The 18,669-nt window shown below is 38.2% G+C and overlaps 2 protein-coding genes across 2 annotated transcripts in view; one reads left to right on the top strand and one right to left on the bottom strand.

Moving 5' to 3' along the window:
- The first annotated feature begins 36 nt into the window (after nt 1–36).
- On the top strand, nt 37–14,152 carry NT5DC3 (5'-nucleotidase domain containing 3). Its single transcript, XM_010190802.1, has 13 exons — nt 37–213; nt 3,728–3,802; nt 4,288–4,343; nt 5,599–5,689; nt 7,247–7,384; nt 8,896–8,956; nt 9,184–9,286; nt 9,420–9,521; nt 10,509–10,590; nt 10,943–11,029; nt 12,181–12,321; nt 12,703–12,767; nt 13,891–14,152. Exons 1-13 carry the CDS (start codon nt 46–48, stop codon nt 14,150–14,152), a joined length of 1,431 nt encoding a protein of 476 aa, XP_010189104.1. The 5' UTR covers nt 37–45.
- Nucleotides 14,153–18,360: 4,208 nt separating this feature from the next.
- STAB2 (stabilin 2) overlaps nt 18,361–18,669 on the bottom strand; it is a gene marked incomplete at its 5' end in the record, with an annotated part of 76,249 nt that continues 75,940 nt past the window's right edge. Inside the window, one exon of the mRNA XM_010190803.1 lies at nt 18,361–18,411. Coding sequence (XP_010189105.1) covers nt 18,361–18,411 — 51 coding nt within the window. The remainder of the gene's footprint in view (nt 18,412–18,669) is intronic.

The following is an 18,669-nucleotide window of genomic DNA, read 5'->3' as shown; positions in this document are numbered from 1 at the left end:
GCCCCCCCCCCCCCTCCTCTGTTCGCAGAGTTGGTTCCTTCAATTATGAGTAACATGCTGAATCCGGATGCCATTTTTTCAAACAATGAAATGAGCCTGTCAGACATTGAAATTTATGGCTTTGACTACGACTACACCTTGGTCTTTTATTCTAAACATTTGCACACGCTGATCTTCAATGCTGCTCGAGATCTTCTTATTAATGAGCATCGGGTGAGTAAAATTAATGGAATAACATTAAACTTATGAATAAAGAATATAATAAATATCTTCTAACGCATCTTTTCATGCCTCAGTCCTAGCTTGGCTCACTTACGGTGCATTTTATACAACAGCTGCATATGAAGCACAGAAGTCCTGGTTTATTCTCAGCTGCAGTTTTGAGCAGAGTGCAGCCTGACAACTATGAAGGAATAAAGTTTTATTTGTTAATTTGGTGGTGGTGGGGTGGTTTTCTGGTTTTTCCTGGTTGTCAATTATTGGAGTCACCCTAACAGATGAGAAGCTTAGCAGTTAACTGTTACACTGTTGTATGTATTGCTGTGAGTGCAGTCATTAATTTCATTATGGAGTATTTTTAGCCTGACTTCTCATGAGGTCTTTGATTGCACTGTGTGCTTGCGAGGTGCTCTGTACATGCCCGGCGTTTTGGCTGAGGTAGCCGAAAGGGCAGTGTGTGCAGTGACTCTGTAATCAGAGGCCGGATATGAGAGAGACCCGAATACGTCTTCAGCTCAGTCATCCCCTAAGAGAGAGTACTGCCCCATTGCCCCAGTAAGCATCAGTGGCCAGTTGACATCCAGGCAGCTTGGAGCTGGTTATTGTGTAGTTTGGGCATGGTTTTGTGTGTCATAATGTAGGAGGGAGGTGAGTGACTTGGGAAACTGAAGGTATTGCAGGGAAAAAGACAGAAGAAAATGCAGACTGAAAGAGGCAAACTTTATTGAACTTTAGGACTTGCAGGGAAAGTAAAAGACAAAAATTCCAGAGAGTAACTTTATTAAGGGAACTGTTTGTGTGTTTTATACAACCTAAAACTGAATGGGTGGTGTTATTCTACTTTCGTATTTGAATCTAAAGGTTATGAGCTATATATAAACATCTATAAATATTCTTGGAAGAACAAACGAAACTTCATGGGTGCTACAAGCATACACAACTTGATCCCTCTAACATTTTGGCATGTCTTGGTGGCAATTTCTGTAGAATGTGTGAACATACTTTATTAAAGTTACCTGGTCCTTGCAAAAATCAACATTACCATAGAAGTGAAGATTAATCCTTATAGACAGTAATTAAAATGTTGCTCTGTCTTTACAGTTTGAAGGAATTCAGTCAGTAATAACTTTCCCATTTGTCTTGATTAAAATATCTTGGATTCTAGTAAATGAAGCCATCATTACTTTTTTGAGACAATTTACTGAAGTATATTGTCTCCTGTTGGAATTTATTGGGGGAACAACAGTTCTTAGTAATGTTATCTCTGTAGCTGCTTATACTGTTAATGTTTTTCTTGCCTCTAACAGTAGAAAAAGCTTAGTCAACCTAAAAGATTGCCAAGTTTGGTCATGGCAGTGTAAGATAATTCAACAGAAATTGCAAAATACAGTGTAGGAAGCAAGGAATTTTGAAATGTGTCCAAGAGAATAAACATCAATTTAATGCTAATCTTGGAGCTGGCAGCAGGTGTTGAATGTAAACTCTTGCTCTTGGCTTTATTTCTTTCCTAATGTATGGACCTTGCGCCACCTTATGTGAACTGCTGTTTCAGTCCAGATATATCTGTCCCTACCAAGAGTAGGGTAGGCAAACAGTGCCTTTTAATTATTATTTCATTTGGCTTGTAAGAAAGCTTTGATTTGTGAGCCAAGATAGGCTCAATCGTTTTCTCATATGCACTGGCATGCATGCAAAAAGACAGCCTTCTAGAAGAATAAATTAAAGTAGGAAAGTCAAGCATGCAGAAATTTGAAAACGTCTGAGATAAATTTCCTTGTTCATGCTTGATGTGGCTGCTTTGAGGCATGTGCAGCACACTGTAGTTTTTAATTAATCACATTCTGTATCACCCCCAGATGTTTTCCCTTGTCTCCTTTTCTGCTTCTTGTTCCCTGTCCAAATCTATACATCGTCCCAATGCATCTGTAGGCTTTTGATGCTGTCCTTCATTCAGATCAGTAGCCTCCCTCATGCTTTCTAGTAAAGGTGGTAAGGATGATAGTTCAGAAGTTAGGAGAAAGGACTACTTTCTTTAACTATAGATGTCTGTGCTCAATACAATCACAATCTACAGCGGTTGCAGAGCAAGTTCATATCAGCCTAGATAAACACTTTGTGGAGAAATTGTGTTTTATTTTTTTTTTGGTACGAGCAGCTAGAGCCTCTGTTGCAGCTATATAATCTACTTCCCCCCCCCGAAGGCTTGTAAACTAGCTGTATATATATGGAGAACCTTGTGGAGAATGCCTGAGAAGCATTTGTCAAGTTCTAAGACTGCTGTAGCCTGTGGGAGGAAGATGAAGGATCACCTTGCAATTGGTTAATCAAAGAAATGATAGTGTTCTCAGGCCTTGTCAGGAATGACTGAATTATTTTACTTTTTAAAAACAAATTAACAAAGTCCTTAGCCTAAGGCACACACCTAATGTATTTTTTTCATGGCTAACCTATGCTTAAAGCAGGACAAAATTACAATTGCCTGAAAATGGGCTTGTACTGAAAAATGTTGGAGAACTCCCTAATAGGAGGTGTGAGCTACCTATGCTCTCTGTAAGCAACCCGAGGAAAGAATGTGTGACACAGATTCAATTCACATGCATCTCTAAACAACAAGGTGTTACAGCTGCTGTCCAGGGTAAAGACAGTTGGGTCACTGTGGTCTTCTCCTGACATGACTCACTCTGGTGGTGTTTAATGCCCAACTTGCTTTCAGAGTCTGATCTTTGTGAGGGGAAGTTCCTTGTTACGGGAATCTGTTTTTTCCAGGTAATATTTGCCGTTTTGATTTCTCTTCTTCCTTCTGTCCTCTTGGCGTTTATTTGCAGTGCACAGTATCTTTAAACACTGCTGGGGTCTACATTTGAAACACAATAATCTGAGATCAAGAGTATGATCCACACTTAAGGATTCAAAACAGATAATCTGTGCTTCTTCCTTGAAAATGGTGGAGATCTTTTTCTCCTGTTAATATTGATATTTTATTGATTTTTTTTTTGTTGTTGTTGTTCAGTAGAAGTGAACAGTAAAGTTCAGTTATCTCTATAAATCAGACCTTATTCTTGGGTTTCTAGCTAGAAGATTGAGTTGGAAACTGCATTTGTGTAGTCTGCTTCTTGATGACACTTCACAGTGAAAGGTAACCTGGCTATTGAATTTTAGGAAGTTAATAAAATGTAGTTTGTTTTCAAAGACGACTATATTAAAATAACTTTGTGAACAGGAGACTAATGTTCAAAGGTAATCACTACAGAGAACCTGGATGTCCAACTCTAGGTACCTTGCTTGACTTAGGTTTAAAACATTGACCTTGGATTTTGGAAAAATGTTTGAGTTGTCTTGCAGTGTAGATACGTTCCTGCAAATCTCACCAACCTATCAGAAAGTCACTTTTAATGACTAGTGAAAATGAGAAGCAGAGGAAACGTAGGCTTTTAAAATTCTGCAGAAACAATTTTCCTATTTGCCTTTGTTATGAATTTCAAATCAAATCATTGCCATCTTTTCTTAGTATCCTGCAGAAATAAGAAAATACGATTATGATCCCAATTTTGCAATCAGAGGACTTCATTATGATGTGCACCGGGTATGTATAAATAACTTTGTGATGAGTTATGTGGTGCTGAAAACCTAGCCAAAGAAAATAAACAGGGTTTTTAAGTCTCCTGATTTTTCACTCTGCGTTGATGTTTGTTTCTCTTTCATGGCAAGCTTGACCTTAAAAAACCCCCTGTTAATGATAAAGTATTTGGGGTGTTTTGTTCTTACGGTGGGCAAGGGGAGGAAGAAAGACAACTTTGCAGCAAAATAAACCTAAGCAGGCATCTGCTAGTAGGAAAAGATGTTTCTTCATGACCTTGCTCAGATCACTGGACAGTGTTTCCCTGGTGATTTGGCAAGCCCTAGGTAAAAGCCATTGATAAATTGGAACCTTTGAGGAAGTTGAAGTGAAGGTGCTCAGGTGTTCTTGAACTGGAAAGATTATAGATAAAGTTGCTTTGATTTTTTTATAATTTTGTGTCAAATAGTTGAAGTGATAAAAAATTACTTTTTTTTTCCCACCCCTGCAAGGCATTACTAATGAAGATTGATGCTTTTCATTATATTCAGCTGGGAACAGTTTACAGGTATGTAAAATAATTTAATATTTATAATAAAAGTGTATACTCTTTTAATATCTTACTCGTGTTTAATAGTGTACATCTTGTGTTTAAGAGTGTACATCTTGCATTCCTATCAGGAACAGCGTACCGAAAGCACAGACATGAATGAGTATTGCAGTCTTACCGGAAAGGGGTTTCTTTGTCCGGCCCTCTGTGTGTACATGGAGACCTGCATACACTGTTACCAACTGATACAGTACAGCTGATTCCCCAGTTGAGAGCTGGGGAAGTTGGCAAGCTGGTTGGTCACATAGTGCTGACTCACTTTGTTTCCGGCTGTTAAACTGTGCTGAAAGACATCTAAAAATACGCTGATGACTTCTCTGCTGTTGCTTTCTATGTAAATAATTGTCACAGAGTGCCCATTAACATGACTTTAGTGTAGCTGCAGAGACACTTGAGAGGTCTTGCTGTATTTGCTCAGACCTTTTAAGGTTGGACATATCATTCTGCAAGTTTGGTGTGGTTGGAGCACAACTGCTTTGTGTCCACACAACCTGACGCTTTCCATTGACTAAATTGATGTAAAATTGGTGATCTGTGTGCTGTTTGTGTGCCCACAGTGGTTTAGATGCTTTAGTACAACATGCTCGATACTGTAAACATTCAAACCCAAAACAAAGCCTTTCATCTCTTAATAGTTGGTGGAAAAACTCTGGGGACAGATGATGTCTCCTTCTTCCCCATTTGTTGTTATATTTTTATATTTTAATTACTTGTCAGCAGTCCTTAAAATAATCTTCATTTTTTTAGAAACTGAACTGTTGATACAGTTTAAAAGAAATTCTTATTTAGTTAAAGGTTGTGTATATTTTTCTTTCCCTGGAATCTTCAAGGTCATGCTGCAGAATAATCTGATTTAAACACTATCACATCATCAGTGCCGTGTGAAACAAAGGCAGAGCTAGGAATTACTTTGTGTTAAGAAACTGGAAGCTCTTACTACTTCTTACAAACCCTTGAGGCATAGTTTCAATGAAGACTAATTAGTGCTTTTCCCGTAAGAAAGTAAAAAGGACTTAAAATTGGAATGTGTTCTGTGTGCTTCAGCCTGTTAAAATGGAAAGATGTTGCTTTAACTTAGACAAAAGTGTTCCTATGACATTATTAGTGTTTTAATAAGCTCCAGATCTAAGTGGTAATCAGTCAGACTTTCATTCAGTAGTTACTTGGAAAATTTTAATCTGACTTCTGAACTAAAGCTTGTGTTATTTTGCAGAGGGCTCAGTGTTGTCCCAGATGATGAAGTCATTGCAATGTATGATGGTTCCCATGTCCCTTTAGAACAAATGAGTGATTTCTATGGAAAGGTAAAACCACAAACTGGTTTTTGAGGGGGGTGGTCAGGGTAGTGGTGTTTGTATTTTGTTCTTGTTCTTACTATCATTTATATCTTTTCAGTATGTGATTGACTTATAGTGCTAGGTAAGAAGTTTGCCCTCCAAAGTGACAAATACCTTTTCCCCCACTCTCTGTAGTTTTTTCTTTCACTGTTCCCATAGGAAAACCAAGTGACTTGCTCAGTGTTGCACAGCAAATCTGATAAAGGCTGAGAGGTGAACCATATCTGGTTACTGGCTGTGTACTTCTTCCTGGTGATCTAATGGCTTAGCTGATGTAGCAGCAAGTAAATGTATGGAGGCATCCCTTGTATGAAAGCTGCCAAAGTAACAGTAAGAGGATTTGACAAAATATGAATAATAAGGTTTTTAAGTTAAACCCTAAACTTTGTGGAGAAAGTTGATCTTCTTGCTGGTAGGTTCGTTTCTTTTTCCCAAAGAATCATGCTGTCTTTTTAGTAAAAAACAACTTTATTTTACCACTTTTACTGATGGATGTTAATCCCATGTTGACATGAAACGCCCTTCTTTGTGCTGTGGAGCGTTTTGTTGTTCTTGCACTTGTTCTTATTTTAAGGAGCTGAATTTAGAATTCCCAAATCTGGCTCTCTGCAGCAGTTCTGATTATCACCCTGGCTTTTCCTGTGGGATGCCTTGGTCTCTGCAGGTCTATGCTTTCTTTGGTTTTTGGTAAGGACGGTGACAGGACAAGAGGCTGTGAGCACAAACTGAAACACAGGTTTCCTCTGAACATCAGGAAGTGCTTTCTTTACTGTGAGGGTGACTGAGCACTGGCACAGGTTGGTTGCCCAGGAGTCTCTATCCTCAGAGATTCAGAAAGGAGCAGGGAGGCTGGACAAGATGAGCTCCAGAGGTCCCTTGCAACCTCAACTGTTCTGTGCCTTGAGCTCATTGCTCTACCTCTCTTCTTGAAAAGTATTTGGTTTGTATTTGCTCTTGTATAATGAGATTCCCTCCTTTTGTGAAACTGAAGTATAGTTACAGCTTTTGCAGATGAGAAATCTTTTCCTCTGTTTCTGCATTGTAGTTATTGTAGATTCTTACAACTTTTTATTATCTCTTCTCAAGGAGGTAAATTGTTTTGCAGTCCTAATCAGTATTCCACTTACTAAAAAACAAATCCAAACCTCTAACCCCCATCACAATACCCAGTGCCTCTAATTTATAGAAATTCTGACTTCGAGTGAAGGCCTCCAAGTCCTTCTTTTGACTTTTAGCTGTGTGCTGTCTTTTATGTGTTTATGAATTAAAAAACTGCTCTTAAGAGTAATGAGTCATGATTAATTCTTAAAATAAAGCAAATGCTTTTGTTGGAGTTATTTTATTGGAAGACTGTTAGTTAAAAAAAAATAATTAAAAGCAATGTGAACAGTGGTGGCAAAGGCTGAATATCTGCAACTAAGATGAGGTATTTATACTGTATGAATGAAATCTGTTCTAATCTGAGAAATGCCTGACCTTTTTTCTTTTTTTTTTTTTCCTTCGTTCTTCTTCCAACTCCTGTAGAGCTCACAAGGAAATACAATGAAGCAATTCATGGATATATTTTCCTTGCCAGAAATGACACTCCTTTCTTGTGTGAATGAATATTTTCTGAAAAACAACATAGATTATGAGCCTGTTCATCTGTACAAAGATGTCAAGGTACTAGCTTTGAAGAATTAGGTAAACCATGTTTGCAGATCTCCTCTGTGAGCGCTTCAGGAAGCTTCAACCTGTTGAGACAGCTCCAGTGAGCTCAACCTCAACTTTAAGTCTTGTAGAGTAATTACTGCTATGCAACCATGAAAACATATGTAAAATGAAGGTAGACCTGGGAAAAGAAATTAAATTTGAAAGTTTTAAATATTTTAATTAAAAAAAAATTGAATGTTTTTAAATCTGGTGTTCTAGGGCTGTCTGTCTTTCTATAGGTTTGATGGAGGATAGGGGCAAAGTGAAGAAGGTCTTGTACATTGATAAAGTTTTGTTGGATTGTTATTAAAACTATACTTTTCTCACTAGCAGGAGTTGTGAGAGGCTGTAGGGAGCTCTAATTTGAAGCTTTCAGTTGTACTGCGTAGTATACCACCATTTGTTATCTCTTGCTTTTGGCATGTCTGTTTTGTCTGTTTCCTCCTCCAAAAAAATGTAGTAATAATGACTAGAGTAATGTGACCCTCTTGATTCCTCAGGATGTATCCTGCAGAAGAGAGAATTTTATGTCATGGTCATTTAAGAACAGAAGAGGTCATGCTCAAGTTGATGTACTTGTCTGCACAAGCTCTCCATTTAGAAACTTCGTGGCCCCTTGTGGACTTGTATTAAACTTGTGTAGTTGTTCAGCATATGTGATACACCTGAATGCTGAATTTCTCACTTTCCCAAGTAGATGAGCCAGATTTTAAGAAACTTTTGACTGTGAGAGTAATTTTCCCTTCTGCCTATGGTTACATATTCAGAAGGCTAGTTCTTGTGGTTTCTGCTGATGTGTTAAGTAGAAAATTCTGTACTGCTCAGCTTTACCAACATTTTGGAAGCCCTGTAGTGCCATTTTTTGAGGATTTTTAGGACATACCCTATGTAACTATCAAAATGACACTACCACTGTCCTAAACAAAGCAGTCTGGTACAGAGCTGGCTCAGTAAAGCTGCCAAATGCCTCCAGAGCTCCTTATGGGTACTTCGCTTAAGCATTCAGCTTCTTTCACCTGTTTGTAAATTTCTTTTTTTAAATAAGAAGGGGTTTTGGGAGTGATTGTAATCTAAAATCTACCTGATTTAAAGCTTCTGGCTTTTTTATTTTGTGAGAGAAGAGGAATGTGTTTTGCTCCAGAGGTCATTAGAAATCTGTGATGACTCTGCTTCTGCACAGATTTTTCACCCCACTTCACCCTTCTGAGCGCCCTTTCACAATTGCTGTGTGAAACAGCCTCTGTGCTGTACAGTTTTGTACTTCCCAGAAGTATGAAGTTAGTTTCTTGGAGGACAGGCTTTCTCTTTGTCTAGTGGTGGTGCATGCATAATGACCATTGCATGGCTTTTCTGTGAAGCTGAAAGTGTAACTCGGAGAAAGGAATTGTTTTAAAAACAAATTACTACTGCTATGCAGTGTGCATGGTTTTTATACTTGAAAAGATTTTTCAGTTTTTTAGTGTTGTGTTGCTTCCTGACAGGATTCAATCAGGGATGTCCACATCAAAGGAATAATGTACAGAGCAATTGAAGCAGACATTGGTAAGTGCTAATGAGATCATCTGTCAAAGCTTTTTTTACTGATAGTATAATGATCTTTCTGGCTTTCTTGGTTAAGATTACAAATTATAAACAGTTGAAAGAGTTATTTCCACTTGTTGAGGGTGCCTTTAAGTGTAACCTCATGTTCTGAACCCTAAGTTGAATGCAGAGAAAGTTCTTGTGAAAAACTTTTTCAATGAATATTGTGTTTTCGCCAATCTTTACAGAGAAATACATCTGCTATGCCGAACAAACCCGTGCAGTGTTGGCCAAGCTGGCTGATCATGGCAAAAAGATGTTCCTCATCACAAACAGTCCCAGCAGCTTCGTGTAAGTGAACAGTTGCTTGCTCTTTAGCTATATATTTTTGATGGGGAGGATGAGGTTGTCTAATTTAATTCACTATATTGCAGAGATAACTGCACTTCTGTTACACTTCACTGTTAATATCCCTCTGTTCTAGGGATAAAGGCATGAAGTTCATAGTCGGCAAGGACTGGAGGGATCTCTTTGATGTGGTCATCGTACAGGCTGATAAGCCAAACTTTTTCAACGATAAGCGAAGGTGGGTATTTAGTCAGTAAAGAATAATTCAAGTAGCTTATTCCACATAGCACTGTAGAGCATGCTATCAAATATTTTAATTTGGATTCAATGTAAAATGAAATCGTATTTGATGAAATCCTGTGTAAGGTCATTAGAGAATGCAGCAACGCCCAATTCTGAAGTCCAAATATTTACCATTTCTAATCTAAGAAAGTACCAATAGCTTTTACAGGTCTACTGGTCTGAGTTAGGGTCCCAGAATCTGTTTTTAACATCTTACCTTGTAAATTGGTGAAGTGTATTGCTTTCCTAACAAACCTGAGAAATGTCAGGCACTAGCCTTCCAGAATCGGCCCCTTATCTGGAAATGTCTTTTCATTGCTTCTGGTTTTGTTTAGTCACATATGATATTTAAGGGGCAGACTGGCTGACAGATTTAGACAGGTTTTTCAATTAAGTAAACACATTTGTAATGTGTATGCCTTACTCTTGCACTTGAAAAAGACCTGTTCTTTTATTGGTACTTATGATTTGGAAGTGAGATAGAGGAAGGTGAGATTTTTTTTTTTTACTTATTTTCATTTAATTTATAAAAATAACTCTGCTGTACATCTTGCCCCCAGTCCTCTGTCCCCTTCTTCAGTTGTACAAAATGAGAATTAGGCAAGATTTTTACATATCTTCACATTTTATGTTCTCTCCTTGATGGCAGAGAATTCACACTGTGACTTCCCCTCTGTCTTGGATCCCCGCCTTAGTTCTCTACAGTTGTTCCCAAACTCAGTTATAAATGTCATAGGTATAATGAGTAGATACATTGCATTCCTGTGGCTAAAGCTGGAGTTTTGGAGCTTTGCATTTTCTGTCTATTACAAAATGTTCAGGTTCTAGAGACTATGTTTTCCCTTTGAAAGATGAATATTTTTAATAATAAAATTTTAATCTCCTAATAAAAAGTGACAGGATTTCTACAGCAATGTAACAATTGTATATAATTCTACTCTAGACCATTTCGGAAGGTGAATGAAAGGGGAGTGTTGCTTTGGGACAAAATTCACAAGCTGCAGAAAGGTCAGATTTACAAACAGGTATGCTTTCAAGAAACTCTTTTAAAGTTCAAGTTTAATACCTATTTCTCAGAATCCCAACCTTCTTTAGATATCACAAAGGCTTCTAAAAAGTAGATACGTTTTTTAAGAGGGTTATTTTAATGATTGAAGTGGTGCAAATTCATTGTTGATATTGTATGTGCAGTTTACTTGCCTCTTGAAGTGACAGTATCACTGAAATTGCCTGTAAAATTTGGGATTTGTAATATATAAACAAAAGCCAAGATTCTTGATACAGAAGTATTTTTAGGCGTGTACTAAATTCTTTTTTCATGCCTGTGAAGGGTGCAAGTTGCATGCCACTACTATGTACATGTCATTGTTTCTGCAGGGTAACTTGTATGAATTTCTGAAGCTTACTGGCTGGAGGGGCTCTAAGGTTCTCTACTTTGGTGATCACATTTACAGTGACTTGGCAGTAAGTAGTTTACAAAATAGAATGAAAGATGAGGTTTTTGTTCAGTTTTCCTCTCCTCTTCCCCAGTTATTCAGTGTAACACACTTCCATATGAGGTTTCCAAGTGCAGCAAAATTTGAGTTGGTAGTTAAGCCATATTTCACTTTTCTTGCAGTAAAGGAAATTGATGCCATAAAAGGCTGACCATATTTTCGACCTGACTTTAGCATTTAGCTTGTTTACAAACTGCGCTCAGGACTGTGTGGGTTTGTATTTGTGATCCAGCTACTGATAGTGTTGATGTAACAGAGAGTAAACGCGGATACCCAACGTACAGGATGTGGCTGATTGGGATGACGTTTACTACCAAGTGTAATAAGAGCTGAATGAACTTCTGTTTTGAATGGCAGGAACTGATCTTCCTGTCAGTAGTGGTAGCCCCACTATCCGAGTGTTTTCTTACTACCTTACAAACAAATGTGCTGTTATCTGTAACTTTAAAGTAAGTGACCACCACTTAACCCTTTTGTAATTGATTGCTTATGAATGCCTGGATATGACTTTCCACTGCTAAGCTGTGTTAACATGTTTCAGCAGCAGCAGATGTTAACATTTTTGCCCGAGTCTGCTTTTTAAAAGAAAAGCAAGTTTGGGTGCTTCAGAAGGGTGAGGGCCAAGGGAAGGAGAACGCAGCTCTGTTCTCTGGCATAGTGGAGAAGAGAGCATGGGTGACAGCTGCCTCATCCTATACTTGTCAGGAGGAGCTTGAATACCAGGGGGTCCCAATAGGACCCTTCCGTCAGCTGAGTGTATGGGTAAATACCACAAAACCAACATTCAAGTTTCCTCCAGGTACTTCTCACAGCAGCAGAGGTCTCATCTACCAAGGAATTTCCTACTATTTGTTTTAAACCTGATTAATTAGTGGTTATTTGCAAGTGTTTGTCTTCTTTATCTCTCTCTGTCTAAAAATGTGGGATTTGAAGCTTACTCTGAAATTAAGTTCTATTGCCTATTGGCGCAATTAAGTCCCAGTGTTGAATATTTCTGCTGTTACATAAGAAGCAATTAAATTAGTGCCCCTTTGGGATAAACAATGGTCAGATTCTTCAGTTCTTTTGACTACTTCTTTTTAAGACTAATACTTGTATTTTGTAATTCCTGGTAAACAGGATTTGACCCTGAAGCATGGCTGGCGCACTGGTGCAATTATTCCAGAGTTACGATCAGAGATTAAAATAATGAACACAGAGAAGTACATTCAAACCATGACCTGGCTGCAAACCTTGACGGGATTACTGGAACACATGCAGGTCTGTTCTGTGTGTGTGTAATCGGCTCGGTATAGCAGAAGGGATCCAGCCAAGTTTCTAAATGCTGGACATTGACGTTGCAAGCAATTTCTGTCTCAGTAAAGTTCACCAGTTTGACTGTAGATAAATAAATGCAATTATTTGTGTGGCTAGTTACAGTTTTCTCAAAACCTTGTTGCCTTCCTCCACTGGTCAGCCTGCATTGATTCCTGCGTTTGCTTTTTTGAAATGCATGTGGATAAATTCTGTATACTGATGTCTGAAGCATGCTCTTGTCCTGTTAACTGATAAGGGTTTATTAATGGAAAGGCTAATTTACAAGGGCATCCTTAGTTACCTATACATACATTCTTTTCATTCCATCCATACTTTGCATTCCAGGTTCACCGTGATCCCGATTCACAAATGATTTTAGAAGAATGGAAGAAGGAAAGAAAGGAGCTGAGGTAAGGCACGGGAGATGGAAGAATTTGCAATATGCGTCATGGCAGCCAAGTGTTGTGTGTGATGTCTTCCACAGGTTTCTTCAGAATTTCTCTCCGCCTCTGGTTTATATTCCCTGGTAGTTACAGACCTTCTAAATTATCTGTGTAAAGCAATATTCTGCTTGTCTCTGGTGCAGGTCTTCTCCCCTCTGACCCTTCATGCATATGAACCCCTTTTTCCCTGTTCCCCTTCTTTGGAACAGATGTTAGTTTTCTGCGTGAAAAGGTAAAATCATATCAAATACTTTCCCCTCTCATCTCGGTTCTCCTGTCCCTCTATGCTCAGCGGTCCCTGTTGCTATTGATTACACAGCTTTACTTCTACATGATTTAACAGTGTGTTTCTGTATCAAGACTTAAAATACTTCAGGTTTTTTTTAGATTATTTTTTCAGATTACATAAAATACATTGTTAGAAGATGCAGAAACTGAGATCTGTGTTAGACTGGATTTAGCAGTGAACTCATCACAGAGATAGGTAATAGGGCTGCAACTCCTAAAAATCTACAGTCATGAAGGAACAACCCCTAAATGCAGGGTGTGTGAAGTGCACAGTTGGCAAGGCCCATAGCTGTATTGACTTCTCTACAAATGTGGAAGTAAATGAAATGGGAATAATACTTGGCAGTGATTAATAACAGAAGTAAATTCCAAGATGGGTGCAAGGTTTTTGTGTACATTAAGCCAAATATTTATATTTTTTAAAAAGTCTTTTATCTTTAGGACAAGTGGATGTCATTAAGATTTAGGAGAAGCCAAAAGTCTTTCACAGTCTCTGGAAAGGAAAGCTTGAGATACCATGTTTCTGAAGCCAGAAGCAACTTACCACTGGTTTTAGTGGCAGAAGTGTGAAGCTATTCTGTTCACTACTATGGTTGCTAGATTCTGGTCCAAGTATGTGCAAGAGGTGCAAAAATTTCTTATGTGGTGCATTTTAAGTGCTTTGAAGTGCAATGGCAAGAGAATAATGCATAGCACAGATTACAGGAACTGTCTGCTTCAGGTCCTAGGTGCTAGCTGGTGAAAAGGTGTGTGCAGGTATGTTCACTTCATTTTCTTTGTTTTCTTTTTTTTGGGGGGACAGGGAGATGAACAGGAATTTCTTCAACGCACAGTTTGGAAGCTTATTCAGAACTGATGAGAATCCAACTTATTTCCTAAGACGTCTCTCTAGATTTGCGGATATCTACATGGCATCACTGAGTTGTCTCTTGAACTATGAGCCTGATTACACGTTTTATCCAAGAAGGACTCCTTTGCAGCACGAACTTCCTGGCTGGTCAGACCAGCTGTGCACTGGTACATTCAGAATACCTTTCCTACAAGAGACAGTTCAAATCAAATAAACAAATGGCTTCTTCTCTCTAAATATATATTTTCTTTTTTGAATGTACGTGTATTTTATTTAATTCACTTAAATCTGTTTTCTCGATTTGGATGGAATTCATAGTTGTTCTCGTAAGTGTTGTACCTGTTTTCTCCTCTCCTGCTGGGAGATATGAAAACTCCTCTTACACATAGAAGAGATGATGGACTGCCAAAATAAGGGAGGGAGTGTAAATTTGAGGGGAAGGACTGGTTGTGTTCTGGGGTGGTTGTTTTTGTTTGTTTATTGGAAATTTTGATCTGCAGCCTTGTGGCTCACAAAGAAATACCTGTATTCTCTGTTGTTATGACCATGTTCAACACTCCAGCTGGAGCCTGTAATGGATCTTGGCACTGAAAAGCTCAAATCCAGTATTAGTATTTCAGTGATACCCAGTGAGTAGCCAGTTTAGGGTGAGACTGAGAGGAAGGGTGTACACATTTTAACTTTCCTTGCTGCCATTGCTAGAGCCTTACCTGTTCCTGAGCTACCCACGGTGGTGCTGATGTGGCTCTGCTGCATTGCAGTGATTACAGCACTGGCGGGCTCAGGCTTTTTCTTCTGTCTGAGCAGTTTCTGTTCTTGTTATGCCTGTGCTTGGCTGTAGGCAGATCTGAGCCGAAACCGGAAAGCAGCAGTAATTTGGGCTGCTTCAGCTTCCTTTTGTCAACTTTTAGACACCTTTCTTTTTAAGTTTCAAAACGTATCTACTGCCTCGTAACAAAGCCATTTCAAGAGCTCTTGCGTGTTGCATTTTGAAGTGGAGACATATCTCTGTCAGGCTTTAGATCAATCCTAAATGCTGCTTTTTAAAGTTTTAACAGTGTCTTACAGTGGTGTGCATTGTGGTTTTGCTGTTCCCTAGGAGAGAATGTATTTTATATAGCCTTCAGTAATGGACTTTTTCAGTCAAAAATAAACACGCACAATGGGCAAATGAGTTGAAAGAAAAATTAATGAACCCAGAGTTTTCTGCTAAGATTTTTTTAAGCTCAAGCCCTGAAAGCTGAATTGAGGGCGGTAGACAGTTTGCATCAAGCAGAATAATTTTGGTGGTGCAGATTAGAAGTTTTATTGAATTACTGAAATTGTAGGTAATGTGTGAACACAAACTCTGGACAGCATGTATGTTCCAAAGATTTGAGCTGAAAAATGTCTATTTTGCACAAGGAAAGCATCTGTTGATGTGTTTCCTCAAACAGGCACTTTATAGAACTGTTATATAGTTGTTTTTAAATAAGGATGCTTTCCTTTCTTTGCATCCAAAGGAAACGTTTTTTTTCTGTTTGTGTGGGTTTTTTTGTGTTTAACTGGTGCTTCCCACCCCAGCCATTTTGGAAGGCACAATGTGATTAATACTTTTCAAATTTTAGTTATTAAAGGCTCTGTTTTTAAAGGCATATAATTAACAAAATATATAGCATTTGGTATTCTTCTCTTCATTTTGGGATATCACTTGCTTCCTACCATGATCGTCAAGTAAACAAACTTTTGATGACCAAAAGTTTTCTTGGTTTTTGTTTGGTTTTTTTGGGGTTTCTGTTTTTTTTTCTTTTTTCCAACCTGTCTGTATTATGTGCAAGTACCTATTTTGAATTTCATACGCAGTATCTTCCGTATTTTTAAAAGTGTGTTGGCAAAGTAAAGAATGTATTCTAATCTAGCCTGCACAATTTCCTAAGTAGTTTTTCCTGTATGCTTGAAATCAGCCTGAAGTCCACAGAGATGGTTGTAGAATTTATGCTCATGGTTTTCTTGTGCTCCTGTTTCAAACTTGACGTGCAAGGCTCCTGAACAGTGTGTGTGTGTATATAAATAGATGAATATACTTGAAATGAATAAGTTCATCTGACGGTCCTGCTGTTTCACTGGAAGAAAAAGATAAAGTTTTGCAAGAAGCTAGTTTGGCTTTATCAGGAGACTTGGTGGTGGAGCTGTGCGAGAAATACTTTGCATAACTTGATAGTGAAATGTGGGGATGGAAATGTCTCCGATTTGCCTTCAGTTCTTTATCCGAAAGCTCGGCTAGAATCGAACTTGGTGTTATGTGTGTAGCACCTCTCATGCTCCAGAGATTTCAATGCACTGTTTGAAAAAATAAAACAACCCAAAACCACTGTACTTTCTCCATCTTACTACCAGCAAATAGTAATATTTGTTATTCAGCTCTGCATTATTGAATTTGTTAAAGTTTTGTTGATTATAACTCTTGTGATGTTTCTTCTTTTCAAGCTGGCTTTTCAGTTTGTTTGCCTAATTTTCCTGTGTTAAGCAGGAACAGTTCAAATGGGTTGGATGATGTTACCCACAGAATACACTTTTTGTTTCAAGATTATTTCCTCCACTTCCCCCTTCCTTTCTCTTAAATTGCAAATCAAACTTGTGTACAAAGCTCTATGTTACGACAGTCGGCTGAAGTAAAATCTCGTTTATATTGCATGACTTCTTGAAATAAACAACATTGCATGAAAAAAAATTATGGGAGGGTGATGTTCCTTTAAAACAACCCAACTATATATAGTGTGAATTTAAATGAGGATTTTGAAGTGTAGTATTTCTTTTTCAGTGCTAGAATGCTCTTCTTTAACTTTTAAAAAGGTACTAAATTTTTCTAATGTTTTCACCTTGGCGCGCTCTGCATTACTTACTTTAACCTTGTTATGTTACTGACTTCAAAGGGATTTTTGAGCATGTTAAAGGGCAGTGTCTCTTTATATTAATTTTTGGAGTATGGCTCATTTGAGCACCAAAGCAAGAAGAAATTTTCTTTCTCTCAAAAACATGGAAGAGAATAGTCTGTCACTGAAGGAAGAGTTTAATGAGCTGTTGAAACTTATTTTTTGTGATAAAAATATTTAATGATTATTAAAAAAATAAATGCTTGGACTTTATCTGCAGTCCCTATGAGCCTTAATATTTTGGGAGAGGGGAAAGAATATGAGTTGTAGTAATTGTGAAACTCTGTGGTGAAAACTCCCCTAAGTATATGTGAGTGCTTTTAAATGTGTTTGTGTTCTCAATTTTTTAATACAGCAGACATGTCTAGGGGTGCAAGAGGAGGAGTTATAGAGATGACTTCAGCCTGTCTGTCTCATCCAGGCATATTTAGACTGGTTGCACTTGGTAGCGGTGTTAAAACCCCTGGATTTGCCTGCACACTTTGTTCTGAGAAGGGGCATCCTGGCGATGCTCTCAGAGGTAACAAATGCTCTCCTGCAGCAACACTTTCCCTCCTGCTTGCCATGTATGGTGACATCAGGAAAACAGGAGAACATTACTGCCGCCAGCAAGAAAATCGTTCTTTTCTTGCTATTTTATGGTATCCTCACAGTTTGCTATAATGTTAAAGTTTTGAGGGAAGGAAATTGAATCGAAGTCAAGTATGATTAGAAGTGAATCAAATGGTGAAAGTCACAGCTGTTATTGCTGTGCATCGGTTGAAAGGCAATGTTAATGTGCTTGATAAAAATACATTATGTGAACAAGCAGGCAGCATCTGCTTCTCTCAGACCTAAAACACTGGATGTGGACATGACATGGCAGGGATATGTTCATCTTCATTGTCCACTTCTCCCAAAAATGATGCAAATAAAAATTTATTACTCTATCTCTTACTAAGGCTGCTACAATTGCTATTCCCCTTTATTCAGTGAGGTGAGATGTAAACAAAGCACAGTCACGTTTGAGAAAAGACAGAAGAACTAGAGCAGACAGGATGCTTGCGTTTCCCGCAACAGGTTTAACACATGTTCTGTTTCACATTTGCCAGTGGTAGTTGTAACTGAGCCAAAACGAGAGCGTAGAGCTGGAGTACTAGCAAATTCAGGATATTTGCCAAGTTAGCAGTGTGTCTGAGGCCATTTTCAAGTCTGTGCAGAAGAATAAAGGCAGTTAAATAGCAGGCTAGGGAAAGTCATACTTCTCAAAGGAGTATCTGCTTCTGGGTAGGTTAGTTGAGACTCAGTCTTGTATTTGGCACTCATTTGGTATTGCTCAGATGCAGCCACAGCTTCTGAGGTTGGTAATGCTCTGAACTATATAGACAGCATCTTAAACAAACAAAGCTGTGCTTTTTTTGCTTTTCAGTTTGTAATGAGATTTTATTACTTTAAACAAGTAGGTGCTGTTTTTTCACAGTAAGTGTAAATAGAAATGTGTTTTATAACTGACTAATGCCAAATTCAGTCTTTAATTCTCATCATAAGGACCGCTCATCACAAGCTGCTGGTCATCTGAATCCTATAAAATAGAAGAAAAAGAAAATCAGACTTGAACATTGCATTAAGAAATGAAAGTCACTTCTTGGCAAATTTGTCCCTACAGATGGCAGAGTTTGCACCTGACACTTTTGCACCAAACAAGTGCAAAATTTTTTTTTTCCATCTTTACTGGATGGAAAAATGTTTAATTTTGTTTTTAGACTCTGCATGTACCTGAGGGTCTTGCTAAACTGGACCACTGAGGCTATTCAGATATTCTGAATTTACTCAATATTTC

Source organism: Mesitornis unicolor, unplaced genomic scaffold (genome assembly GCF_000695765.1).
Source record: "Mesitornis unicolor isolate BGI_N332 unplaced genomic scaffold, ASM69576v1 scaffold4788, whole genome shotgun sequence".
Lineage (NCBI taxonomy): Eukaryota > Metazoa > Chordata > Aves > Mesitornithiformes > Mesitornithidae > Mesitornis > Mesitornis unicolor.
This window is presented reverse-complemented; position numbering and strand designations above follow the sequence as displayed.